The sequence below is a fragment of the Setaria italica genome, chromosome VII (genome assembly GCF_000263155.2).
Source record: "Setaria italica strain Yugu1 chromosome VII, Setaria_italica_v2.0, whole genome shotgun sequence".
Taxonomy (NCBI): Eukaryota; Viridiplantae; Streptophyta; class Magnoliopsida; order Poales; family Poaceae; genus Setaria; species Setaria italica.
This window is the reverse complement of record NC_028456.1, coordinates 32,502,358-32,529,802: the sequence shown is the minus strand read 5'-3', so window position 1 is coordinate 32,529,802 and position 27,445 is coordinate 32,502,358. Positions and strand designations below refer to the sequence as shown.

General features: G+C 46.1%; 3 protein-coding genes and 1 long non-coding RNA gene across 9 annotated transcripts; 1 reads left to right on the top strand and 3 right to left on the bottom strand.

Moving 5' to 3' along the window:
- The first annotated feature begins 1,269 nt into the window (after positions 1–1,269).
- LOC101780354 (probable serine/threonine-protein kinase At1g54610) lies at positions 1,270–4,396 on the top strand. The gene is made up of 8 exons (XM_022828564.1): positions 1,270–1,713; positions 1,786–2,070; positions 2,151–2,468; positions 2,572–2,799; positions 2,877–2,977; positions 3,090–3,192; positions 3,453–3,782; positions 3,859–4,396. Exons 1-8 carry the CDS (start codon positions 1,270–1,272, stop codon positions 4,000–4,002), a joined length of 1,953 nt encoding a protein of 650 aa, XP_022684299.1. The 3' UTR covers positions 4,003–4,396.
- Positions 4,397–4,863: 467 nt separating this feature from the next.
- On the bottom strand, positions 4,864–9,264 carry LOC101778734 (putative methyltransferase At1g22800, mitochondrial). 4 transcript variants are annotated; one of them, XM_022827895.1, is made up of 11 exons: positions 9,165–9,264; positions 7,799–8,850; positions 7,551–7,689; positions 6,999–7,068; positions 6,822–6,886; positions 6,645–6,723; positions 6,304–6,391; positions 5,885–5,949; positions 5,710–5,799; positions 5,400–5,535; positions 4,864–5,307 (listed from the first exon to the last, which is right to left on the bottom strand). In XM_022827895.1, the coding sequence occupies exons 2-10, from the start codon at positions 8,133–8,135 to the stop codon at positions 5,419–5,421; spliced, it is 1,050 nt and encodes a 349-aa protein (XP_022683630.1). In that variant the 5' UTR covers positions 8,136–8,850; positions 9,165–9,264; the 3' UTR covers positions 4,864–5,307; positions 5,400–5,418. The 4 variants fall into 4 exon arrangements, with proteins under 4 accessions (XP_022683630.1, XP_022683628.1, XP_022683629.1 ...); XM_022827893.1 differs by lacking the exon at positions 9,165–9,264 and adding an exon at positions 8,997–9,127; XM_022827894.1 differs by lacking the exon at positions 9,165–9,264 and having other exon boundaries at positions 7,799–8,316; positions 8,618–8,909.
- LOC101779945 (glucuronoxylan 4-O-methyltransferase 1) lies at positions 9,057–12,473 on the bottom strand. Of its 3 annotated transcripts, XM_014805556.2 has the most exons (3): positions 11,001–12,472; positions 9,355–9,482; positions 9,057–9,272 (listed from the first exon to the last, which is right to left on the bottom strand). In XM_014805556.2, exon 1 carries the CDS (start codon positions 11,895–11,897, stop codon positions 11,001–11,003), a length of 897 nt encoding a protein of 298 aa, XP_014661042.1. In that variant the 5' UTR covers positions 11,898–12,472; the 3' UTR covers positions 9,057–9,272; positions 9,355–9,482. The 3 variants fall into 3 exon arrangements, with proteins under 3 accessions (XP_014661042.1, XP_012703159.1, XP_004977142.1); XM_012847705.3 differs by lacking the exons at positions 9,057–9,272; positions 9,355–9,482 and adding an exon at positions 9,501–9,655 and having other exon boundaries at positions 11,001–12,473; XM_004977085.4 differs by lacking the exons at positions 9,057–9,272; positions 9,355–9,482 and adding an exon at positions 10,465–10,705 and having other exon boundaries at positions 11,001–12,466.
- Positions 12,474–22,591: 10,118 nt separating this feature from the next.
- LOC111258035 lies at positions 22,592–25,556 on the bottom strand. The gene is made up of 4 exons (XR_002678662.1): positions 24,867–25,556; positions 24,655–24,788; positions 23,439–23,538; positions 22,592–23,030 (listed from the first exon to the last, which is right to left on the bottom strand). It is a non-coding gene; the product is annotated as an uncharacterized LOC111258035 (long non-coding RNA).
- Positions 25,557–27,445: the final 1,889 nt, after the last annotated feature.

Sequence of the window (27,445 nt, the reverse complement as noted above, 5' to 3'; positions counted from 1 at the left end):
GAAAGATATCACTACCCTCAGCCAAATTGTTGGAAGCTAGGATATAGACAGAGTTTAGCCAATGACCCTGGCAAAGCATGGGAACAAGTGATGCACCAGGCAGGAGAGTCCTTTCATCACTTGCTGGAATAATCAGAACTGTTTCAGCATCACGCTTACAAAAAATAACCTACATCACTTGTTGGAACAGTCAGGACCATTTCAGCATCACCCTTACGGGGAAAAAAAACCTTCACAAAGGGCTCATCCCACTGATTTGTATTTGGGTCAATTAACTCAGATCCCTTCTGAACAAGCACTTGACCTCGAAAAGAAACGGGCCACCTCCGTATATCTATGGATAGGGCCAATATTATGAGATATCTCTGCAATGTGGAAATAAATAACTAACTATGCATGCTTCTATTTTTCTGTCCACAATAGTGGTTCGGAAGAAAAGAAACATGCATAACTGATAACTATTTTTAGATACTAAATATAACCGTTAACCAATTTTAGCCCTCAGAAACCATCTCATCCATTCCTTTCCCAATGCCTGGTCGTTAGTAACTTCTAATGGTTTGCTTCTTTTCTCTTTGATTTTTTCCCCCATTTTGAATCATGTATTTTTCTAGAAAAAGGAAAGAAGAGAAATGAAAGAATTTTACAAATTATCTTACTTGGAACCTGTCTTCTATCTTGAATTCAATTTTATTATCTGTTGTTATTTCTTGCACTCACCCCTCTCTGTCCAAGTTCTGAAATGGGGAGTGAATGCTGTATTGTTTTCTTGAAGGGGAAGGACATATCGATACCAGTTTCTTGGTTCTTATTGCTGGCATGTTTCCTCACACCAAGCTGAATTTTCTATCATACACGGCTTATTGTCTTCTTCTAATGATGATATGTTCAACAACCTGTCCATAGTGTCAGAGCTCTGGTTTTTCCCAAAGGTAAGATTTGTATAACGTTTACTGCTTCATATTTACTCAAGTAAATTTTAAAGGATGTATGTGCAATCAGTTTTGGTATATTGGTCGGATTCATACAATTTTATGTAGAGGAAAAAAATTGACTGGCTGACATCCTTGAAACTGTTTTAAGGTTCAGTTTGTTTTTTTCATGCATTTCAGTTTCTCTTCAATCTAGGTCAATTCATCTTTTCCCCATAAAAAAGGCTTCCGTGTTCTTTCTGTCAAAAAATGCTTAAGGAACATTTAGTTTGTTTCTCAATACTAAGCATAAAAAACTCACTTATGTTGTTTCAATCATCATTTGGAAGTTCAGGCAATGGTCATTTCTTATCAAGTGCAGAGATTAGCAAGAAAAACTGCAAAAATTGGTTTCAGCGCAATTAACTCGTTCAAGAAGAAGGCATTGCATCTTATGGGCTGCCTTTGCTCCAAAGGCGCCAAAGATGATAATGCCGCTTCTGGACACAGAACACCATCAAGGAGAGATGAATCTACAGTTGCAACAAGTGCCAAGACTAGCGCGGTGCTGAATGCAAAGTTCAAAGGAAATACATTAAACTCCAGCACATTAGATTCATATGGTGGAGGGAAGGTGGTAGCTTTAGATGCTAGGATCAGCAGTGGTAACAATACTGACCTGAAAGGGCTCTCAGGTGAGCATATAGTTGCCGGTTGGCCATCTTGGCTCGTAAATGTGGCACCTAAAGCTGTAGAAGGATGGTTGCCTCGGCGAGCAGATTCATTTGAGAAATTGGCCAAGGTAAATTACTGAGTGAATGATTTCCTCAATGCAAAATACTTGAATAATTGCATAGATTCTATTATGTTGCAGATTGGACAAGGAACTTACAGTATCGTGTATAAAGCTCGGGATCTCGAGTCAGGGAAATTTGTCGCACTAAAAAAGGTGCGGTTTGTCAACATGGACCCCGAAAGTGTGCGCTTCATGGCTAGAGAAATCCATATTCTTCGGAGACTGGATCATCCTAATGTCATAAAGCTTGAAGGAATTGTAACATCTCGTGTTTCACAGAGCCTCTATCTTGTCTTCGAGTATATGGAACATGACCTTGCTGGTCTTGTTGCAACTCCAGGCCTCAAGCTCACTGAGCCGCAGGTGGTTATCCCACTACTCTTCCATTGATGATCGATCACTTAGAAAACATACATGAACTAAAATTATAGCACAACTATCAGATAAAGTGCTTCGTACAGCAACTGCTGCTTGGCCTCGATCATTGCCATAAAAATGGAGTTCTGCACCGAGATATCAAAGGCTCAAACCTGTTAATTGATGGCAATGGAACGCTGAAGATTGGAGACTTTGGCCTGGCCATATCCTATGATCCCAACAACCCGCAACCGTTGACAAGCCGTGTTGTGACATTATGGTACAGACCACCAGAGCTTTTGCTTGGTGCCACGGAGTACGGTGTTGCTGTGGATATGTGGAGTACAGGGTGCATTGTGGCAGAATTGTTTGCTGGCAAACCTATCATGCCAGGAAGAACTGAGGTTTGTTATTTTGCTTTTGGACAGAAAGGATAAACCATATAAGTTTCTTTCAGATTTTGCTGGTTGAGTTCTCATGAGTCCTGTTGCGACGATATTATGCTAGGTGGAGCAAATTCACAAGATATTTAAGCTATGTGGGTCACCACTTGACTGCTATTGCAAGAAATCGAAGGTGCCAGAAACAGCAATGTTCAAGCCTCATCAGCAATATAGGCGGTGTGTTGCTGAGACTTTCAAAGATTTTCCCCCTTCAGCTGTGGTTCTCATAGACTCCTTGCTTTCACTAGAACCAGAAGTTCGTGGAACAGCTGCTTCAGCTCTTCAAAGTGATGTAAGTTTTGCACTAGATGCCCTGGCTCGCAGAACTTGGATTTGTAGCACTTAAGCTATGTATCAAACTTCTTCCAGTTTTTCAGAACCAAACCACTTGCTTGCGACCGTTCAAGCCTACCGAAACTTCCGCCAAGCAAAGAGTATGATGTTAGACTCAGGCAAGAAGAGGCGAGGAGGTACAAGTTGTGGACCTTATTTTTTCCCCCTTGCATCTTTGGATTCCATGACTACTTTGTTGGGGTTCATTGTGATGCTGACATTCAGTCTTCTTAATTCATGTTCCTCCAGGCAAAGAAATGCAGGGCCTGGCGGACGAGGAGCTGAATCTGTCAGACCTGGAAATGAGAATCATGTAACCAGTCGCGCCATTGATATTGCTGCTCAAGTGAAGGTGAGTATGATAGATGGACATTCCAAATGGCTTCAATACTCAATTTAGTAGACTTTGTTATAATTTTCAGAAAATTTTGGATGGTTTATAAGCCATATATTCCTAACGTTAGAAAAATTTCAATGTCTAAAAAACTTTAACAAGCTTCAAGAACAGTTACTCAAGGAATAGCATCTTAAACTGTATCATTGCATCATCTCTTGAGGACTTGCACATTCTACAGGGCATCACCAACTCTGACTGCCTTTATCACCTTGCAGCAACCCACACATACTACTTCAAAGAGCACCTGTGAGAAGTTTAATACAGAGGACAGTGTGCCAGGGTTCCGGGTGGAACCACGGGCATTGCCAACCTCAGTGCAAGTTCCTGAATATGGATCCACATGGAACAACATGGGGGGTTACACTGATCACCATGCCGTTCCTGGTCGTGTATGCAGCTCTGTTCGTGTCGCAAGAAAGAAAGGATCAACTCATTCAAATATACCACAGTATGACACAACAGATTTGAGGAATGGTATTGAGGTTGCTGATCACAACCAGCCAGCTGCTAGGCCTGCTTGTTCTCAAAACAAGGACCTGCAGGAGGTTAGTATGGAAAATTACACCAGGTTTCTTTCATTTCACATGGATTTACCTTATGTCTGTGACTTGCTGTGATCAGAACCAGGGAAGGAAGTACAAGAGGATCCACTACTCCGGGCCGTTGATGCCGCCAGGAGGGAACATCGAAGACATGCTCAAGGAGCACGAGAGGCACATCCAAGAAGCGGTGCGCAAGGCACGCCTTGGCAAGGGGAACAGATAGCTAGGAGAACATAGAGCAGCTGAAGGTCATAGGAGAAATGAACCATGGTTCAATGGTGCTACTGACCCTTTCAACACTAGGAATAGGAATTCAAGCAGAGCACTCTTCAGCAAAGCTGCCATGTTAAAAAGCTGCTTCAAGAGTTCTTGCATGTAACATGGTAAGACAACTCAATACAACAAAGAATGAGTAGATTACATCGCAAAGATCAGTAAGTTCACAGGTAGGATATCACGTTTAAAATTGAAGAGCGCAGAGAAATGAGGAAGGGGAATTACAGAGCCTGGGTGAATATAGAGGGGTTTTTTTTCTTTACTTTGTTAAGAGGAACACAAGAATTTAGGCCTTTTCTGTAAGTTTTGATGCAGTTATAATGCTGTCATTGTAAAGTTGTTCATCCTTTTTATGACAAAACTCTGGACTATGAAAACTGTGAGCTGGATTTGAATCTTTAGACGAACAGTTTTATGGCTCTTCAAGACCTGGCTGCTGGCTGAGGATGATGCGGCTAGAATAGCTTGATGTGTTATCGCCTAGTTTGGGTTCTTAACGAATGAGTCAATGCTAACTATGGTGAACATAGGATAGTTATAAGTCTGTAAGTGGAATATCCTACACTATCTAAAAGGGCGGAATCAGCATTTGGAATCAGAATGTTTGGTAGAAAAGAACTATTACGGCCCCTCAAAAAATATCGCTATTTCACATGCACATTAGAGTATTGTTGGGTTCTGAATTCTGTGGGTCGTTGCAGTTTATGCAAAAGGAAACTTTTTTTTTTTTGCGGAAAGGGCTGGATTATATTAGAAATTCAAGTACAGTGCCACCCCTTGTACATCAAGGACCCTGAAACAAAAGATAAAAACAACCCAGCACAAGCCGGTTGGTACTGCCAAATATGCAAAAGGAAACTTGAGCACGTTCTTTTTGTTGGTACACAGATATATCACAACAGTAGTGGTCATGTCCTGTAACACTGTAGCAAGCTAGGCCATGGACATGGCAGATGGAATAACACAACACAACAGACGAAGTTCAAGTTCTGGATTCCATCAAACTCAGTATCAACCTTTCATACAACAGGCAGCATCGGTTGTACATGCGCTGACTATTCACAGCAGAATCATGGCCAATACAGATTAAGCGGATTCCCACATCACATTGACACAACCAACGGAAGCGCACCTGCTTTCCGCAAATGTGAACCCTCAAAAATATGAAGCTTTGGGGTGGAACTGTTGGAGGATTTCTTTTCTTTCCTCATGTGTTGTTGTTTTTTATTTTAGATCAAGGGGTTAGGGAACACTGGTAACAGAAAATTAAGAGTTAGCAGAGAGAACAGCTGCAAGAGATAGTGAAAAATAACAAAAATGAACTTAATGCCAGCATTAACCTACCATCTTGAAGCAGCAAAGCTCAGTTCTCACTGGGACTAAATTGTTTCTGTATGTCACTGAATGATATGGTCGCGGAACCCCTTCTCTTAGCCTTTTGCTGTGATGGATGCTCCCTCCAGCCAGTCATGTAAATTACCTGTACAAAAAAAATTGCTAATCAGCGATCCAGTTTGCATATCATATGGGAATTAATTATTTCTAGCCCAGATTAATTCAGCTTTGCGGAGAAAAAAGGATGTTGCTGAATCAATTCAGGTTCAGATAAAGGTAAAGTTTGATTTGCTTTATTCCAACAAGACAAATACAGAACTTGAAAGGTTGCTGGAATAGATCCGTCCTCTAACCCAAACATTGACTGGTAAATTGCTGCAGTCGCCAAGGCTGTATCCCTTTTTAACACCTGACAACACAAAACGGATTCAAGTTCAGTTACTACGGTATGTAGCCATTTTTCAAGAAACAAGTATGGTATGTAAGATACTCACAGGATTTCTTTGAAACAGAGCATTTGTTTCCCCCATTGCTCTCAGATGTTCAACAAGTTCCAAAGCTAGTTGACAAAAGCAGCAAAACCACAGCACATTTAAGTAACCCATAAATCTCCATAGCCAAAATCATCATATTTCTGTGATTTAGAAGGAACTTTTATATTATATTATTTCTAAATGCAGTATATGCAGATCTCGAACTACGCAGGAGAACTGAGTACAGTATATGCAGATCACAAGACTGAATACATGAAGTGACTATTGCTATATGATGGATGTAACAGTAACCACACAGAAACCAAGCACAAAAGTTCAAATACGCGTTTATTCTACCATCACATAATATTGTAACGAAAAGAGAAATGGAACAATACACAGTACTCATCAGAAATTTTAAGTTTTCTTTTTGTACAAACCACTGTTGTATTTGACAGTATAGGAATCAACATCAACTCCTGGAAGGGTGAAGCCTGCCCTTGTCAAAAGGTTTCCTGCATCACGGACCTTGAAAGGAGCAAAACATAAAGCCGCAGTCAAGAAAAATAGACACATAAAGGCCAAGATAGAGTAGTTGTGTGCATGTAAGATCCAATCCAATTACTAGTATACTTTACTAAAAAATATCTAACTAGAGTAGAATTTTACTATTTAGTCATACAAACCAATATGCAAAGGAAGCACAAAGAAATTCCCATTAAGCAAAATTTCACAAAGAAATGTCTATTAAGCAAAATTTCGGAACATAAAGTAGCCATACTTGTGCTAAAGGTGACATTCGAGGACTGATGCCCCCCTCTCGTTCCATTTGTGCAACTGTGCATGCAATTCTAAGCTCCCTAGTATTAGAAACCAGTTAAAACAGGTCAGACAGGGAAATTAAAAACTGAAAGAAAATAGAATTTTAAATTTTCTCTTCAATTCGACAGGTCATCACTTCAGTGTTTCTCCACCAAGAATTGCAGCAAGAAAAAGGCCATCAGGTTTCAATGCCAGCCTACACTGCAAGCGTGATAACAATGAGTTATCGGTAGTTAAGGTATATCTCTACTAATCAACTGACTCTTTGAAACCAAGCATAGTAATACAAATGGGTTCAGATTAAGAAATTTACCTGTATCATTGCTCCAGGAAGATCATTTGTCCAATGAAGTCCAAGACAGCTTATTATCAAATCCTGTGAGCTTCAGAAACCATGAACCACATTAATGAGTAAATGTAGTAAGATTAGCCTGGGTATTGTTGCTTATACTTCTGAAACTGCAACCGACTCACTCAAGCATGAGAAATCACCCAAGAATGAAGAAATCACATTGTTTCTCATGTATGCTTTAATTTATAAGCAAGATAGGAGAGGAGTGGGAAACTGAACTGCTGAAGGAAACAATACTATTTTTGTGCAAAAGAATTGGAAAGATAAACATATGGTTTTTCATATTTAATTCTACGATAGAAAAAGGTCACATTTTTTAAGTCATGGTGAATCAGCTAGCCAAAGTCACCAGTGTAGAATTGGCAGTTGATTGCCGGACACCCAAAGGTACAGGAGGTGATTGCAATCTCAGCGAAGTTATTCTGGGTTATGTACATTTTACTATCAATATACATTACATACATGAAACCAACCAAGAAATTGAAGGTAACCATGTCTGGCATTGACACTTACCTTTCTTTGATCGGAAGGAACTCCTCGTCACAAACAACAAAGTGCGTCTCCGGTCCGTCGTCGGTAGCATTCTCTGACTCTCGCCACTTCCTCACCATGTCGGCTGACATGTCCATCATGATCAGCTTCTCGATTCCACCTGACACGCAAACATTCAGTTCATTTCCGGAGTAAATTGATGGAACCTTGACGGAGCAACGTGGCATTAGCACACAGGGAGAGCAGAGGGGGCGTGACGGAAGGCTCACCGCGACCGCGGAGCAAGCGGCGGACGGCACCGGCAGAACCCCCGAGGCAGAGCGCGGAGGGGAACGCCTTCCTGCAGTCCTCGAGGCGGTCGAGGAGGTTATCCGCGACGGCGTCCACGAACCCGTCGGCCTCCCGCATCGCCCACGCCGCGCGGTCCCGGTGCCGGCGCTTCAGGTCGCGGTCGAAGATCTTGACGCGGCCGCCGCCTCCGCCGCCATCGTCAAGGCTGTCGGCTGCGGACGAGGAAGAGAGGTGGCGTTTGGGGAGCAGGTGGCCGTGGCGGTGGCGGAGGAGTAGGAGGCGGCGAGCGGCGGCGGCGGCGGCCGAGGAAGCCATCGCGAGCACCGGCGAGCGGCGGAGGAGATGGGGCCACCACGGTTGCTACAAGGAAGCTTTTTGGGCCTCGTGATTGGGCTTTACTGGAGCACAAAGTTTAACTGGGCTGCGGAATTTGGTTTGATCAGGACTAAGGGGTAAGTTTGGCAGACCTACTGATTCTCTGAATCCAGCCAGAGTTCTGTCAAAACAGTTTTTTTAGAAAGAAATATTATCTGTTGATTCCGTGAAGTGATTATCTGAAACGAACTAAGATGTTGGGAGCTGAAAAGTAGCTTCTTTGATTTTGTGAAGTGATTCTCCATCTTGATTTTAAGAGTTTATACTAGAGAATCAAAAAGAATTACTTTTAACAAAAAATACTTCTTTCAGAGAATCAGAGAATCGGGAAGCTAACAACTGTACCACCCCATCCAACACAACTCGCAGCATGGCTCTCTTCGCCACAGGTAGTACAGGGAGGGGAGTAAAGCATTTCCTACCTGTACCAGCCTCTGCAAAGGGCCAACATGGTTCTCTTCTCCACTGACACTCGTACCACATAGGATTACTTTCATGAATGGACTAGCTACCAGCATAAGACTCCCCAGTCCCCGAGGTGATTTCCTCTTGGCCCATCATGCCATGGGAATCAAGTACCTGCTGGAGTACAACAGATTGCCCAACTCGAGCACGTCACATGCTCTGTTGTTCAGCGTAAGTTTTGATGGATGCACTGCAGAAACATTCCAAAAGATATCAAATTCAGGTCACGCTCGCCAGTTGGCCAAAGGGGTCGAGGACAACAACACAACTACCGCACAAGTAAAGGTGTGCCGGCAGTAATGTGCATGATTGAACTTTCATCACAGTTGGCAGTACCTTGGAATGTTCCCTTCATTCCAACTCATGTTCAATTTTTTGTTTTTTGAAACGAAGATGTTCATCTTTTGTAACCTGATGAATATATCATTCCTCTATGCAATTTTCACATTATTCGTCTTAGCATTATTGCAGCCGGAAAAGAAATATCTTAGAAGGGCATCTTACTATCTTAGGTGTGACACTTTCACCACGATGGCTGTCATATTCATACCGAAATTCTTATCTTAGATGGGCTCCAGACGATAACACATCTCCTCATAAGTCACACATACTCTGAAGAAATTGGAAACAAAATCTATGAGAAACATGAGTAAAAGAAGAATTACTTGTGATCGGACAGCACACGCAAACTCACCATAAGATCATATCGCCTCCCAATTCCAATGGGGGTCTGAGTTGACACCCCAAAGCTGTTGTAGAGTAATGGCAGCCGTACAGGAAGAATCAAGACCCAAGTCCAGATGGCTGGTGGAGCATTGTTCTCTTGTATAAATTGTAAAGAAAAGCAACACACAAAAGGCAAAGCCCCGGATTAGATGCGGCACGTCAGTTGCGATGAAACTACTGCGGAAACACTCCAAAAGCATCAAACTCAGGTCACCAGCAACAATTGAACTCTGCCATGCCTTCAGTCCAGCCAACAATGGTTCTCTGCCCTGAATTTTCCATCCAGGTATGCAAGTTAACATTATTCATCTTAGCATACTATTGCTCTCTAATAAAGTATCTTTGTGATTGACAAAAAAGTATGAAACTTTGACAAGAGTGTCCTAACCCCTGGCCAGCTCTCAGGCACTCACTCGAGACCATGAGATACCCTTAGCAATCGCACAAACTCTAAAATAATTTTAAAAAAAATTCCTGATAAATGATATTTTCTTTTCACTGGTTATAAACAGCGGAGATTTGATACAGTTAACATTAAAAAAACTTTACCATAACACTAGTAAGATGATATAGACTGATGATCGAGTCTTTAGATGACCATGTTTTCCTTAAAGCTATAGTTTTCTTTAAGCACGTTTTCACTTGAGTTGCTGTAAATAAAAACGAAACTCCTATGTTGCTTTTCGGCTAGCGCCTGGCGTTACATTTTTTTCTTCTTAAAACCGGTTTTTGGCTTTGCTTTACTGTTGGGGTGGTTGGTAAAGCAGTACTAATGCACTTTCTAGTTTGCCGCTGGGGTCTGGCTTTGAGGGCCAAAGATGGTTTTCTTCTCTGCTGATGTGATACTTCTACTGTTGTCCAACATAGGACGGCTTGGCATGAATCATGAATGAACTAGGTACGAGTCACACGGTGATTTCCTCATTGGCCACCGTGCCATGGAAATCAAAGCCCTGCTCACAAAATGCCCAACGGGGCATGTCGCCACTTGTTCGGCTAAAAGGCCATGCCCAATGCCCATGCCCTGCAGGAACGTTCCAAGCTGCTGGGTCCCAGTCGAGCTACAGACAACACAGGGTCACAGGAGGCAGGGTACCAGCAGGAATTGCACTGCAGGTAACCCTGAATTTTCATCCGAGCTTGCAGGTTAACAGTATTCCTTTTGTAGTACTGTCGTGTGTTCAAAAAGATGATAATACTCTGTTAACATCCACATCTTAGGTGTGACACTTCCATCAGGAGTGTCTTTTTCCAGCCCAACTCTCATCCACTCACTGTAGATGACATCTCCTTGGTAGCAACTAGCAACGGCACAAATTCTGAAACAAATTTGCAAGCACAATCCATCATGAATATCCAATAATAGTAGCTTGCCCACGCCCACATACATAAGTTCCAGCTCTTAATCTGCCACCACCATCAATCAAAATTCTACTATCATGGGATATGCTTTTAGTTGTAGCAGTAGCAGTAAGTACACTAGTAGCAGTAGTACAGAAAGAAAGAATGAAGAATGGGTTCCGGGTGGGTGGTGGTGTGTTATCCTCATGTAAAGCAAAGGCGATTAAGCAGCAAAGCAAAAAAGGCAACGCCACAAAGCAGAGAGCTACTCACTCAAGGGCAGAAGGGCGTGCCCTCCTTCTCCCTGTGGGACGGGATGACGAAGTGCCTGATCCGGCCGACCTGCTCGGCGAGGTATCCCTCGCAGAGGAAGGCCTTGGAGAAGGCGTCCTCGACGGGGCGGTCGACGTCGTGCACGAACACGTCGGTGGCGCCTTCGCCGGGCCGCCGCGCGCGCGCCGCCATGCCGGCGGTGTAGATGGCGCCCATCCGCCCCGGGGCCTCCGGCGTCCACCCCGTCGGCGCGTCCACCATGATGAGGTCCCACTGGAGGTCGTGGAACACCGGCGGCAGGCCCTTGAGGGCGAGGCGGCAGGACGCCTCGGCGGCGGAGGCGAGGTCCGGCTGCGCGACGCAGGCCGGGTGGTCGCGGAGCTCGAGGAGCGCGTCGGACTCGGTGAGGACGGTGTCGTAGGTGACGTGGTAGGACTCGAGCGCCGGGTGCTTGGAGCGGACGTTGGCGATCCACGACGCGTCCTCCTCGAGGAACACGGTGCGGCCGCCGTGGTTGAGCGCCGCCCACATGGGGCTGTCGAACCCGAGCCCGAAGACGAGGAAGTTGCAGGGCGCCCGACGCTGCAGCACGCGGAGCGACACCCCGATCTCGTCCGCGGTCTGCTGCGGCGTCACGTTCGAGGTCGTATAGTGCACCAGAGCCTCCGCCACCGGCAGCGGCAGCCCCTTGCCCTCACCGCCGCATTCCGCCGCCTCCTGCCGCCGGGACGTCGACGGGGAAGGCGAGGAGAGGGAGCGCGCGGCGAAGACGAGGAGGAAGCCGGCCAGCGCCGCGGCGAGGAGGAGGCGCAGCGCGAGGCCGCCCTTCCCCTGCGCGAACCTGGCGCGCAGGGACGCGAAGTGGATCGCCTTGCGGACGTGCATGGGGCTCGACATGGACGGACGCCTCCTCCTCGCTGCCGCTAGCTTCTTGCTGCTCGTCTCTCCCCCAAGGCCTGCCAATCCAGCTACTTGCACCCTGCAGCTAGGGCTATATGGCAGCTGCCAGATTTGGTTCTTGTGATGGCGTTCGGTGAGGCGATGATGATGGCGATGGATGGTGCAAGTGAAGTGAAGGAGGGGCAAAGCAAAGATGGGCAGAGGATTGGATGGGGTGATGGCGAATTGTAGTGAGCACTCAGCAGGAGGAGGGACGACGGACCTGACCTGCTATAAGTTTGGTGACATGCTCTGGGGGTTGCTTTCAGTTCAGCTTGGAGGGTGTGGGGGCATTCATGGAGGGTGTGGATGCATTTGGACAGATGCTGTGATTAGTAGATTTTTCATGATTTTTTATGGATTCGGTATTTTATTTTTGATGCCCTGAATGTATATGTTGGACGAAGAGATATAGCTGTGGAAATTAGTGAGTGCTACCCATTTGGATTGGTATGGGAAAGGTGTATATAACGTGGCCTGTGGGATAAGCAAGGGTTGCAGTTTGTAATCTGCTTGTGAAACGCTTAACTAATCGGTACCCTTTTCACTTATTTTTGTAAGGCGTGTTAGGATATGAGAAACTCTTTTCATATTATTTTGGCTGTTAATTTCTCATATGATATACTATATTGTCAATTCGTATGAAACCGGATCTTATTCAAAGATATTTGAAACACAAATCTAGTTATAAATCTTTTTTATACTAAGCATCTTCACAATTTGATTAAGTTTTTGTGAAAATTTATCATGGTTCACCTTTGCGAATTCTTATACTTTAAAATGGAAAGAGTACCACTACTATCTAACCATACGAAAATGACAATGCTCCAGAATAACGAACCTCAGATTAGGCGACGCAAACACACGCTACTTCCATCTAAAAGTTAATTCTAAAAGAAGAAAAAATTTCATCACCAAACTTAAAAAGAAAATGGTTGGGCAACAACACATCAGGAAAAAGCTGACGTTGCTCAAGCTCACTTCTCCAATGTCCTAGGAAAACCACAGGGACATTGATTTCAACTAGGATCTTTTCTCTTGGCCATCGCACGACCTCCCTTGATGTTGAATTCACAGAAGATGAAGTGAAACGTGCTCTCAAACTTATGCCCAAAGATAAAGCTCTGGGACCATACGGTTTTACAATCAACTTCTTTCACAAGGGTTGGGAGACAATTAAAGCAGAGCTGATGAGCCTAATCAATGCATTCCACAGCCAACGTTATGACTTTTTCGACATTCTAAACTCAGCCAACATAGTCCTTATCCCAAAAAGGAGGAAGGCGACTCCATCACAGATTTCCGCCCCATAAGCCTCATCCATGCAATCACAAAAATCATAATGAGGATGATGGCCCTAAGACTGCAACCATTCATGAACACGTTGATTTCAGAAAGCCAGAGCGCATTCATTAAAACAAGAGCAATACATGACAACTTCATGCATGTGAGAAGCCTTGCTTGGTGGTTTCACTCGTCCAGAACCCCATCTCTCATGCTAAAGCTAAACATATCTAAGGCTTTTGACTCAGTGCGCTGGGATTACCTGTTAGACCTCCTCCATTGCCGGGGTTTCCCACTGAAATGAAGAAGCTGGGTCACAACTCTACTAAGCACTGCGACTTCCAAGATCCTCATGAACGGTGCCCCGAGAGAGGACATTCAACACGGCCGAGGGCTCCGACAGGGAGACCCGTTGTCCCCTCTTCTATTCGTTCTAGCAATTGACCCCCTACAGAAACTACTCCATCTTGTGACCGAAAAGAAGGCACTATCGAAACTAAGAGGCAAAAGTGCATGGCTCCGCCTCTCTTTATACGCGGATGGCGCAGCAATTTTCATCAACCCGACGGCCGCAGATGTTCATAACATCAAAGATCTACTGGACAAATTTGGTCGCATCACAGGCTTAAGCACAAACATTCAGAAAAGCTCAATAGCGCCAATCCGATGCAACGGAATCGACCTAGACTCTATCCTAGCACCCTTCCCGATGGCCAGAACATCCTTCCCAGTAAAATACCTAGATTTACCTCTCTCACTGGGCAGATCAAAAAAGTTTCACTTCCTACCTTTCTCCGACAAAGCGAATGCTAGACTAGCTAACTAGGTCGGCAAACTTCTCACCCCAACAGGTAGAAGAACACTAGCCAGAGCGGTCCTCTCCTCACAACAAATTTACTACCTATCCGCCCTTAATGCCCCAGCGACGGTTCTCGAAGAAATCAACAGACGACGGAAGTGTTTCCTATGGATGAGCACAGACTAGATTGTGGGAGGGAAATGTAAGGTTGCGTGGCCCAAAGCCTGCAAACCAACTCAATTAGGTGGCCTTGGAATTCTACATCTTAAGAAGTTTGCACGAGCCCTGCGAATCTGTTGGCTATGGCAGGAATGGAAGGAGCCACACAAACCGTGGGTAGGTATGCCAATACCGTGCAACAAGAAAGACTGAAGCTTGTTTGCTTCCGCTACGACCATCACATTAGAAGATGGGGAAACGGTCAAATTCTGGGATTTGGCATGGCTTCAGGGAGAGGCGCCAAAAACTATTGTGCCATTGGTATACAAAATATCAAAACACAAGAAAAGATCGGTCAAGGATGCTTTAACAACGATAGGTGGATTTCAGACATAAACATAGCGATCATTTCATCAAGCACACGACTATCAGAATTTACTCAACTATGGGCCAGAACCAGATCGATTCAGCTCACCCAAGGCACACCCGATTCTATTGCTTGGAATCTGACCAAGCATGGGGAGTACACAACAGCTTCGGCGTGCAAGGTGCAATTCGTAGGATCAGCTCCCTCTAACATGGAGCACCTCATTTGGTGGACTTGGGCATCGCCCAAGTGTAAATTCTTCTCCTAGCTAGCCTATCAAAACTGGCTGTGGACAGCGGATCATCTTATTACCCGAGGATGGCCGAATCAAAAGGTGTGCATGTTATGTCATTCACATGATGAGAACCTTCTACACCTGCTAACGCAATGCCGCTATACCTTACGAGTCTGGGACAAAATCTTTGAGTGGGTGGCCGCGCATGTCCCAACTAGAGGAGACTGGACTACCTTCTCATCCGTCAATGACTGGTGGTCAGATTTAGGATCTATGAATGGAGCTCCCCTAAAAGGGTTGCGGTCTCTAATCATCCTCGTGTGCTAGTAAATTTAGAAGGAACGTAACACAAGAGTAGAGTATTCCAGCGCAAGTTTAAAAGTCTAGACCAACTGCTTTGCAAAATCAAAGAGGAAGCGCGATGCTGGATCTTAGCGGGAGCCAGACACCTAGGCACTATCGTCGAAATGGAGGAGTGATCCCTTTTCTTTCGTGTTTGTACAGCTATAGCTTTTCCTTTTTTACTTGGGCCTAGGCCTTGTCAGTCTCTCCTCTTTTAATTGCACACTCAGCCAGGTCTAAGTTTCAAAAAAAACCCATGTTACCGAGGTCAAGAAACTGTACCCTCAGTTTCATAAAAAAAAGGTCCAACTATCGAAGTCCTCCCAAAATATATACTGTAGGTGTTAAATTGACTAGAGATGGGTATAATAGTATAAACTTGTGCTAGGTCGTAGAGACATTGAATTCCTTAGCTTAGGGTGGACGGTGTTTAATATCCTGAAAATCCATAGGATACGTGTACCCACACCGGTGAATATGGACTATGCATCTATATGTATTCATTAGTCATATGCAGAGAGTTTGGCTTCATGTTGGGTGGTCAAGGCCGACCATGGGTGTTGAGCGGCGCTAGGTGCACCAATTTGTGGCAACAAACTATTTAGATGCATGGGGATTTAATCCCTCCCCATTGTTAACCCTCGTTGGTTTCCCTTGATGCTTAATGTTTCATTTTCTTGTGGAGGTCCTCTTGTGTAGCTAGGGTTGTATGGTGGTGGTGCCAAACCGACAATCGGTGGCATGGTTATGGTTGTGATCGGCGTCCCTCAAACTAGATAATGTTCCTCGGTGTTGTCTTTATTTATGGCTTTCTATCATTTTTCCTAAATTCGTATTTCTAATCACTTTCCTCCAAAGTCATGGGCATCTACCTAATCTTGTAATCCCACTTTTAATGGAACAGAAATGTCCAGATGGCCTTTGTTTCGATTCCGAATGGGCAAACGGCCGGCCATGACAGCCTAACAATCAAGCCAAACCCAATGCATGTTGCAATAAAAACTGGAATCGGTCGATGGATGTGATGGCCCTTTCGAGAGAGAGAAAGATGAATGTGATAGGGTACAATCACAAAATGCATGATTGCACCATCAGTTCATCAGGCACACAACGCATACCACCAGGATGTGGTGGGGACGAAGTTCTATTGCTGGCAACTGTTGGGGAAAATTTGCCACGGATGAACAAAGTTGCCGTGCTGCTCTCTGAGGCTGAGGGAGATTAACCACCTGCTGGTGAGGCTACCTTCCACTGGAAGCGAATTTCCGTCGCTTTGATGCTACTCGATCGATCAGCTCCCAAACCAAAGGGTGATCTGATCCGAGCAAGCTGATGGGAGTAGTATAATACTGCTCCTTTAGGTTGGGATTGGGGTTGCTTTCAGTTGGGATTCTGAATGGCGCGGATACCTGCATTGGGGGCCAGATGGGATGAGTTGTATAGTTCTCTGCATTCATTCGTTTGCATATCTGGTGGGGGATGATACTATATATCGCACTGCCAATTAATTCTTTTCTTTGTGCTAAATATGGAGTATTACTGTGGCATGGCAGTTGGAGCTACCCTCTGCTTCAAAGCGTGCAATCAGAGCAGGTTTATCTCGTCCTATGACCTATAGGTCGAAAAGGAGTGTCCTCTGCTTCGGAAACCAAGTTTTTTTGTTATGGCATCTTCAACGATCCATATGAGCCATTACAGATTTTACGTTAGATTTTATCTGTGGACTGACAGAGGGATTTTATCTGTGGAGAGACAGAGAAAGAGGGAAGATAGTAACAGTTAGCCTCTATGTGGACCTACATTAAATTTGGAGAGCGTGCGCTATAGCTACTTTATTATATTTTTTTTGTCATTTCTATGTGATATTTGCAATTTTTATAGCCACGAGTTTTTGTCTGGATATATATTAGAGATACCTTGTTGTAGAATTACAAATGCATGCGTTTTTATCTAATTTTTTCTGCACTTACTACAAATTCTTCTTCCATAAAAGGGTTAAAAACAATTTTAAACCTAGAACGTGGGCCACATTGCCAAAGAGAATGATTCTCAATTGAAACGTACTCCCTCTGTCATGAAATAAGTCATTTTGGTTTGTCCTGATTAAGTTGTCAAACTGTTATAAGTTTGGTCAAGTCTATAGAAAAAAGCAATAATATCTGGGATGTCAAATGAGCATATTTAGAGTAACTTCCTTTGAGTCTACAAAAGAGTATTATTTTAGGTTATATGTAGTCTACAAAAGAGTTTCTCCCGGTCCTCCTGCGAAACAAGGTAATTTATAAGAAACCGAACCCTAGCGGAACCCAGAGTTGCAATAATGAAACCATGCAAGTGATGAACAACTAACAATGCAAGCTGATGGGAGGTACAAATCACGCATGCAGCTTAGTAAATAAATGCGTGATTGCACAATCAGTTGGGGCATCCGGAGCGTGAGAACTGATGAATCTTTCGTGCCACAAGGCCAGGATAGATGTAGGGTCGAGATCTGAAAAGCTCTGTCCTCGGCTTCTACTGTTTTTGGGAAACCTCCGCTACGGATGAACAAAAAAGGTTGTTCTTCTGTCCTCTGACTGACCGCGATCGGCTAACCGCCTGCAGATCTGCTAGGTAGTGAATCTCTGACTGTGCACATCACTGTGTTGTGTTCGTGTTGGCCTCTGCCAACGTGTCCTGTGTACAGCCCGGTTGGTAGGAGCTAGATAGCTTTCCAAGCTGATGGGCGTTCATTGATCCTAGACTATGAGGCGACCTGAGCTTGACGACGTTGGGGTCAGATCAAAGTGGCCGGGCACCTTTACCCCACAAGGTAGGTAGCTGGGTGATGATGAGGTGTTACGACTCATCACTTTCATTAGACTAGCGATTTTGAGGTTTAGCTAGTAGAATATGTGGAGGATGCGTCTCTCTTTGGAGTGAAGGAGCGAGACTAGGAACAAAAAGGACAATGGTTCGGTTAGAGAAGAAGAGTGGTTGAGAAACAAAGCAGCAGCAGTAGGAATAGATCTGTGGAGAGGGCGCAGGGCATGTTGGAAAAGTGGTTCTCTTCGCACATGCCGTACGAAAACTGGCATATGCTCGCACGTTACACTGCAATATTCCAATCCAACTGTTGTAGGTAAGGGCGGCGTCCGGTACGGCTACTATTTCTACGCCGCCGCCAATTCGATCGTCGCCGGTGACGTGAGGTCATCAGTAATCACATCACATGGTAGTAGCTCAACTAACACGGCCAGCTTTTTACTTGCAAAGTGCGCGGAGTCGTATTAACCATTAGCGACTAGTAATAGTTGACCAATCGTTTCGGTTGATCATGGCTGCAACGCAACTGCAATGATCACCGGCGCCGGTCATCGATGCACGCACAGCACATCCACCGCTACCTGCTTGGCACGCCGCCGCACGCTGGTCATCACCAACTCCGGCGACGCGCGGCGGGCACAGCCATGATTGGCCGCGCCGGGGGTTGGTCGGCACCGCTCTGTGCTAGATCGAACCAAGCTGATGGCTGCCAGCGCGATAGATCACTATCCAGTATCCAATCCAATCCAATCCAATGTGGGTACGACGACGCAACACGATGTGATCTAGAGGGGACTAAGATATAGCTAGCGTTGAGCATCTCTTTATCGGACTGGACGGCGGCTCGACAGAAAAAAGCATGCCGTCTGCAGCTCGTTGCTTCTCCCCTAACGACCGCCACGACTATACGTCGCATATACAGCAGGTGTTGCATCTACAGGACCCACTTGTCAGTTCTATCTTTCTCCTCTCTCCCGCCTTCCTCCTCTCCCTCCGTCCGACAGCCTCCCGCCTTCCTCCTCTCCTATTAGGGTTCCGGGCCACTGCCGCCGTCAGAGTTAGAGCTTCGGGTTTGGGGCTACCGAGGAGCCATAATTGCCGCCGACCATAGAAAGAGGGGTGGGGGCTGCAGGTAGGTCTGGCGGTGGAGGCGGGGTTGCGGGACGGTGCGGCGCGGCGGCGGAGGGTGCCGCCGGCTAGGGTTGGCGGCTAGACAACTGGTGGGCTAGTGACGGGCGGGGGCACAAGGGTTGGAAGTGAACTCATCGATGGAGCTAGGTTAAGGCGGCGGAGGGTGGCGGTGGCGGAGTCGTTGTGGAGCCGGGTTAGCGCGCGGGGGAGGGGGAGGGTCGCCGGCGACGGGAGTCGTCGGAGACGATGCAGGAGGGCAGCGCGGGGGCGTGCAGGGAGAAAGGTGGTGGCAGCATGGTCATGGGCCGGCAGCGGTCTTGGGCCGCGCGCTCGCTAAAGGTGACACTGTCACCATTAGTGGCGCGTCTGCGACACATGGACGTGTCCCGTAACTTTTTTCTCGTAGAAGAGAAAAGGAGGAACTTTATATTAAATTAATATGGAAATTGGGGTACTAATTAATCCAGGCAGATTCGAAACCTGCCAAATTTTGTGCGTCCTTCTCCGACGAGCCTCCATTAGTTTCTTCTCCGGCGTGCGTTGATTTCTTCTTCTCCATCTCCGACGACCTCCGTTAGTTAGAGCAGGTAATGTCTTGAATACTCTGGTTGTACTCAGGTCAGAGGCATTGTGGTTAGCGGCCTTGGCAACGATGATGCGATGCCACGGTGGTGCCCGCCGTCGGAGCTGAGGAAAGGCGAGCGGAGTAGCGGACAGACTTTCTGGAAAGCTATGGAAAATCAGCTTCAATTTCTGCTAAGTAAGATTTTGGCCCATTTTGTAACCCTATTCGAATTGTGCAGGCCCAGGCCTAATAGTACTTACAATCAGCATCCGGAGATGCAGAACGAGTCTGAAATGACTACTCGCAGTCTATAACCCAAACCCCATCCTGAGATCCACTTGTAACAGTCGTAAGCGCCTTGATGATCATCTCCTCCACTCCACCGGCAGGCAGGGCAACACTGACACGCCACACATGCATATCGTGCAAGGATGAACGTACATTTCCCGAGTGCACCACCGTTCTTCCATTGCAAACAAACAAATCACATCCAGGGGTATGTATTTAGCTTTGCTCACCCCTGGGCAACCTAACAGCCGTCCGATCGGTACTGTGCGACCTGGATCGGCGCATCGCAGGAGGCTCTCGTCCTGGTCAGGCTCACTTTGCCAGCGACGGCGACGGTGGCCAGCCGTGGGGCGAGCGCGACCGCGACCAGACGTCCCGGTGCCGCGCGCTGGACGCGCCGCCGGGAACGGAGGAGGCCACCGGAAGCGCCCGCGCGTGGAACTGCGGCGCGCACCAGGCAAGCTCGCAAGGACCGAATAGCGGTGCAGCGCGGCGGCGGCGGCTCCCCGGCGGACGAGATGGGCGCGGCGACACTTTTGGGCCCTGCCGTACTGGGGGAGCCAGTCGCAGGCGTGCAGGTGGGCACCCTCGGTCGTCCTCGTTCCTCACAGCGCGACGCAGCATCAGCAGCCGGAGGCCATGCATGCTTGTGGAGACCGGAGAGATGAGATGGTGCGGCTGCACCGACGCCACCCACGCCGTGCCTGGGCACCGTCCCGTCCCGTTCAGAGCGGCTCTTATGGCAGGGCGGGTGTTCGGAACTTCAGATTCATCTCCTGGCGTCGGAGCTCTGGAATTTTTCGCTTGACCAACATCGAGTCTCCGTTAAATAGCTGCATCGGCTCATCCTGCAGATTCTGCTCTGTTTCACAGAGCCAGACAGCAAGTCAAGAACGATGGCGTCCCCAATGTGCTAGGTGCAAGTTCACCGCGAGGCATCTTGATCTGAATCTGAACTGTTTTTTCGTCTCCTCTGTCTTTCCATCTGAAATTCCTGACAGCAATAGCACATTGTTTGTTCAAGAATTTAGTACTGCTGCGATGCATCCTGAAGCTTAAGATTATATTTCAGTCAGCAGGAGAGCAGAATCCCTTGCCATGGCAGCTGGCAGGTTAAGTTCAGTCCAGTTCTAATCTTCCTATGTTCGGTTCATCTATGACTGAATTGTTGATTGGATTGGCCTCTGATGGTTTGTCCAGCGAACTTCAGAGTTCAGAGGTAGAACCAACCAACCAATCCACCAGGCCAACGAAAAATCAGTCCAGTGAACGCATGCGACGAAGGATACAGGGTCCGGCGGGAGCGGACGGCCGGAACGCGGCGGGTCTCCGGCGAGCCGCAGCGTGACGGTGACGAGGTGCCACCGCGCGGGAGCAGCTGGTGCCGTTCACTACCGGAAACAGTAACTTTGCCGAGTATAAAAAATTTGCCGAGTGCTTTCTCTCGGGCACTCGGCAAACCGCCTATTTGCCGAGTGTATACAGGCAGACACTCGGCAAATATTTTACACTCGGCAAACCACCTGTTTACCGAGTGCAAAAAATAAGGCACTCGACAAACGACCACACGGCACTCGGCAAATACACGACACTCGGTAAATCAACAGCACGTGCTTCGCACGTGCGCCGTCCGTTACCGGAGTGGACCGGCCGTTAGTGCTTTGCCGAGTGTCGTCCACAGACACTCGGCAAACAATAAAGTTTGCCGAGTGCTGGTTTGCCGAGTGTTTCTATTGGCACTCGGCAAAGAAAAAAAAATTCCCACCTTTACCCTTCACACTTTTTCTATTCCCCACATAGAACACCTTTCCTACTCCCCGCATAGGACATTTCTGTTTTTTTCAGGAGGTGGATGGATACTTTGCCGAGTGTTAGTGTTTCTGTTAGTGTTCGACGACTTTGCCGAGTGCATTATCAAAACACTTGGCAAAGGCGTCATAAAATTTTTGCGGGAGGGGCCTGTTTGCCGAGTGCCAAGGGGCAGGCACTCGGCAAACTATGTATCTTCACCGAGTGCCACTCGAAAAACACTCGGCAAACACCACAAAAAAATCTGGCGGATAGGGCCGGTTCGCCGAGTGCCACGAGGCAGGCACTCGGCAAACCATGTACCTTCACCGAGTGCCATTTAAAAATACACTCGACAAAGATTTTCTTTTCGCCGAGTGTCATTTAAAAATACACTCAGTATTCGCCGAGTGTCGGCTGTCTGGCACTCGGCAAAGGAGCCGTTACCAGATCGTTATCACCTTTGTGCCGAGTGTTTTATTTTGCCGAGTGTTTTCCGTTGCCGAGTGTTTTCCGTTGCCGAGTGCCCGACGATCGACACCCGACAAACAGTATGTTTGCCGGGAAAGTTTGCCGAGTATAGTTCACTGAGTGTTACACTCGGCAAATCCTTTGCCGAGTGTATTTGGGTCTTCGTCGAGTGCCTGGGGCACTCGGCAAAGTTACTGTTTCCGGTAGTGGTTGGTACGGATGGGCGGGGGACCAGAGCCGCGGCTGGACGCCTGGACGTGTGAGTTGAAGGAAGCTTGCGTGGGATGGCTGGCGGCGCCGCTGGCTGCTTTGCCGGCGCCGGCGCCGGCGCGAGCTCACCGGCTTCCATTTTGGCCGGACCTAAACTTTGTAAGACGACCCATAATCGCGATCCATTTTATTTACATCCATACCCCTATATTTTACATTTAAGCCCCTAACTAATATTTTTCACATAGACCCCGGTTTTACAAATAGAACTGTAATTTGGATCGCGATCCGATTATTTGCATATACCGGGAGCTCCCCTCCCGGCCGTCCGCCGCCGCCGCCGCCCGCCGGCGTCTTCCCCGCCATCGGACTAATCTGCTCCAGCAGCCGTGAGCGAACTCCGGAGGTGCGCGCCGTTTGCCGTCGTCCCGCGCTGTGCGACTGAGCTCGGCTCTCACGGCCGGGCATGCCGGCGAGGTCGACACTCCGCGTCCCGCTTCCGTCTCCTCCCGGCGTCGTCCTCACCCTTGGCCTGATTATCTGCTCCAGCTGCGAGCGGACTCCGGAGGCACCCGCCGTTTGACGTCGTCCCGCACGGCGTGACTGAGCTCGGCTCGCATGGCTGGGCATGTCATGCTTCCATGCTTCTATTAAAAGAGTTACAATATATATAATTTCTAATGCCATGCTTCCATGCAGCAGAATTGGGGTAAACCTAGACATATTAAAAGAGTTACAATATATATAATTTCTACACCATGGGGTAGAATGATATTCAATATCCAACTTATTAAAGAACTTTGAATTATCAAAATATTAAACTGCTTAATACGACTAAACGACCTTTAGTAATAGGTCCTGTAATTGGACATTTCGACTGAATTACTTAAGCAAAATCCTAAAATTCAGTGGTCCAATTACCGATCGTGACTAAGACCTATTATTGAACAACTTTCACTGGAAAACATGCTTTCAGTTCAGTAAATAGCTGCTAGGTGTAGCTACTAGCGCTACCTCATCTACAATGTGATTACCAGAAGAGAACTGAGGTATACCTCATCTACAACTAAACCATCAAATTTGATGTCACCAGAGAGATCATCCAGAACCTCCACATTCCTAAAGCTCATACCGAGCAAGGGACGTGCAATTCGTCTGCAATAAGTTGGATCAAGCCTTTTTAGCGCTGAAAATTGAACTCCAGAACATTTTCAATATAATCGAAAGAATCAGCTCCATAAGACATGATAATTCAAAGGCACATTGATTTAAGGGTGCATTTAGTTAGTCATGTAATTCAATTAGTATTTGTATCAAATAAATTTCTACTGACTCAAAAAGTACAGTCTAAAGCTTCACTGTATTGGATACTTGAATTTTGAAAAGATCCATCCAGGGGATGTATTGTAAACCTACCAAGCCTTAGCAAACATACTTGAATACCAGTTTTATGCCTTAAAAACTAGTACTTATAACATCACATGTTCAAGCTTTTGCCATATAGTTATCAAATCTAGTAAACAAAGGAATGATAAGACACCTCGAGTTTGCTGTATCTGTAATAGGTAACAAGTGCGCCCCGGTTTTCTGATTCATACAAAGTTGACTAAATTACCTAGTGTCATGTGCAAGCTTTTGAGTAAACATGGCATAGAGTGCAACAAATTGTTTGTGCATAACATCAGAACTGGGCATTGCTGTGCCCAACACGACATATGGAGAAATACCACGACTGGTTGAAAAGATTGGAAGTGCTGTCAATGAGGCCAGGGAGAATCTGCTGGATAACTGGTGCATCTTGATGGCTGATTTGAGCATCTGATGGGGTTGCAGGGGCTACTGGTGCTGGTGGCTCCAAGCTGCTACCAGGTCTGACCCCGGAGTAGATGCGAAAATCAACAGAGCTTCTGTTTTTTGGGGGTTGGAGTATAGTGAGATGCTTAGATGTGCATGTGATCCTTTGAGTTTGATGTGAGTGATAAGTCTCTGTGCTTATGTCTGAACCTTTATGCATTTGAGCAGGGGCGATGCTCCCTGCTGATGAACCTATAATGCTGCAAGACAATGTGGAACCGGTTGGTCCTGTTGCAATAAAGCATACAGACAGGGGAGATGATCCCTGTAAATCTAAAGATGTCTTAAACTTTAAAACTGGAAAGCCCAAAGTGAACCTACCCAGAAAATGGGAAACAAACCCAAACTAAATCCACATAGCAATACATAAGAAGGTGGTAAAGATAGAAAGAGACTGGCACAAGAGGGGAAACAAACCCGAATTCAGTCCACATATTAAGACATGAGAGGGCAGTAGAGATAGGAAGAATAACCGAAATTCCTTCATCACAAGGTATTGACAGCCCTACCACGTTGCCATCATGATCAACCATTGGTCCTCCTGTGTTACACTGCACCAAAGAAATGGTTCCAAATTATATGAATAATTAAGCAATAATGCATCAAGAGAACTCTAAGATGATTATTACCTCAGGTAGTTCATAGTCCACAAAGAGGTAACCTTGGCGCAATGCATGAAGAGGCCGTCCTTGCGAAATTGTCCCACGACGGACCACCAGTGACAAATCTTTGTCCCTGCCCAATGCAAATACCTCATCACCATGTTCTGGGAGGCTCAAACCAAAAGGAGGGATCTGTGTTGGTAAATCCAGCAGCGTCCCCTGAAAAGCAACCTCCAGCAAAGAAAGTTGATAGAACTTGCTGAAGAAGAGCAATTTTGCCTCAATTAAGCCATCATCTTCCTTGTATGGCCAATGAACAAATATCTGCAAGGGCAAGACATGCTTAGATACAGTTCAACTGTGTGAAAGGATTAAGAATAGAAGAAAGTTAATGATGAACCAAAGAAGGCACGACTAGAAGAAGCACAGATGAAATCAAAGATAAAATCTGGACAAACAGAGCTAATGATGGAAATATCACATAAATGTGTTGAAGCAACATCTGGCGGCGTTAAAATAGCAAATAAGGGTCACAGAAATATTGAAGATGGGAGAGCTTGAGCTGGCGACAAGAACTGAGCAAATAATTCAAAGCAGAGACAAGCACTTGTTAACTTGTGGGTTCAACATTGTTTTGAACTGACACTGCACTAGCTGCTGGTTACTTCTAGAGACCTTTGGACTTGATGCAGGTAGCTCTAAGTAAACACCACAGGGGCAGGAACATAATCGCTATAACTTGGAACAGCGCAAGAACACAACACAGTGTTACTCTAGCACTACGGTTTGGCGTGATATGTGTGGATAGTCCCAATGCGACAAACATGTGAAGGGTTTCCTCATCTGAAGGACAAGGAATCATTAACCAATCAGCACGTCGTGATGCAATGAAAAGGTAGCCGATCATGAAAAGCAATAAACCGACAACACACGGTAACATATATTTAGCACAGCAGAAGTTTTGTTAGCACCTTCCCCTTGGAGTCATCATCAAGGTCGTGGCCAAAACAAAACCACAAGTGAGGATCCTTGCTGTGTTCTTGTCCATGTCCCAACCAACGATGATGCCAGTACAGACCCCATCCAAATCTTCCAGATCTGCAAAACCAACGATGATTCACGACGGCGTCGGCAATCGGAGAGGGGAGCATCAGGGGAGATCATGACCAGGACTCGTGTGCGTATCGATGTATTTCTTTGTTTCTTTAGGGTCCTGTTTGTAATATGGGTGTGACTTTTTTTGTGTGTTACTGGGGGCGCTCCGACGTTCGCCACGCCGTCCGATCGTTGCCTTCCGCCCAAAAAACAACGGGCGGGCGTCCAATTCCCATCCGCGCCGCAAAACTATCGCGCGCATGGACGGGCGGCCCGCACGCTACCAAAAAACGCTCGAGGCCGTCGGATCCTCCGCGCCTCCCCACGCTCTTATTTGTGCTGATAGTTCCCAGATTTTACTTCTACAATCCAAGCAGGCCCGTCAGATACTGATAAGGGAAGGTAGAAATCCAGAAGCAGTATAGAATGATCTGTTGCGAACTATTAAGAAGGATGTTGGTCCAAGCATTGCTTCTCGTGGTGGAGAGAATATCTTGCACCACGTACAATGTGGTGAACTCTTGGTTCAGTCATCCATCAGTTCCCAATAGAGAGCTTGCATTTCAGCTATTTACAACTTGAATACTCTCTTGGAACAGTGCAATAGGATGGATGAATATTAAACTCATTTTTATCTTTTCCTTTGTGCATCAGGCTGCTCTCCATCTACAGTCAAAGTAGAGAAAACTCTTGGAGCAATGATCCTTATGACTTATTATGGATGTTGAGATGTTCTAATTATTCCAAAATGAACCCCATGAAGTGTACTGAAATGCAAACTTTTGGCCTATCTGCATGCATGCATTCTGGTAATTGGTAAAGAAGAAAAATAATGGATAAATTTTGACAAGAGGAGACACCTCTCACATCCTGAGAAGAGATTACCATACGTGGTACGTGTTAAGGAGAAGCAGCTAATACTCAATGAGGGTTGAGATAATGGCACAAGACACTGATAAGGGTTGACAAGCAGAAGATCGATCCCCAGCCCAAAAGATAGCAGCAGGAAGGTGATGGTTTGTCCCAAGAAGAGGCCCTTGGAAGGTACAAATCTTTCTGACCACAATGCCGTTTTCAGCTATGCACTCTTGAGCAGTTTAGGTTAGGTGATCTGGACTAGACATCCATGCTTCGAATACAAACTTATTGGCTGCAGCAATCCAATGCTAGCTGAAATGCTTCTTCGATTTGTGATCATTTCTTCTTTGGTGATGGGGATTCTGCTGGTCAATTAGATTCCAAGTGGTTCCATGGATTTCTATTTGAACAATCCGTATCCTAGGATTAATTATGTCTGGTTGAACAGGTATTGCTTTTCCTTTGTTCCAAGCAGTTTCAAACTGATAAATGCTTGTCTGCCATCGTTACCTAGCTGAAATTTTCAGTGTGCAGATACACATATATGTAGTATGAGGATCCCAATAATTTGTTGTGCTCCAGGACAATGATATTGTTAGTTTTGGAATATTGATTGTATTTCCAAGTATGTGTACAGGGATACATATATACAC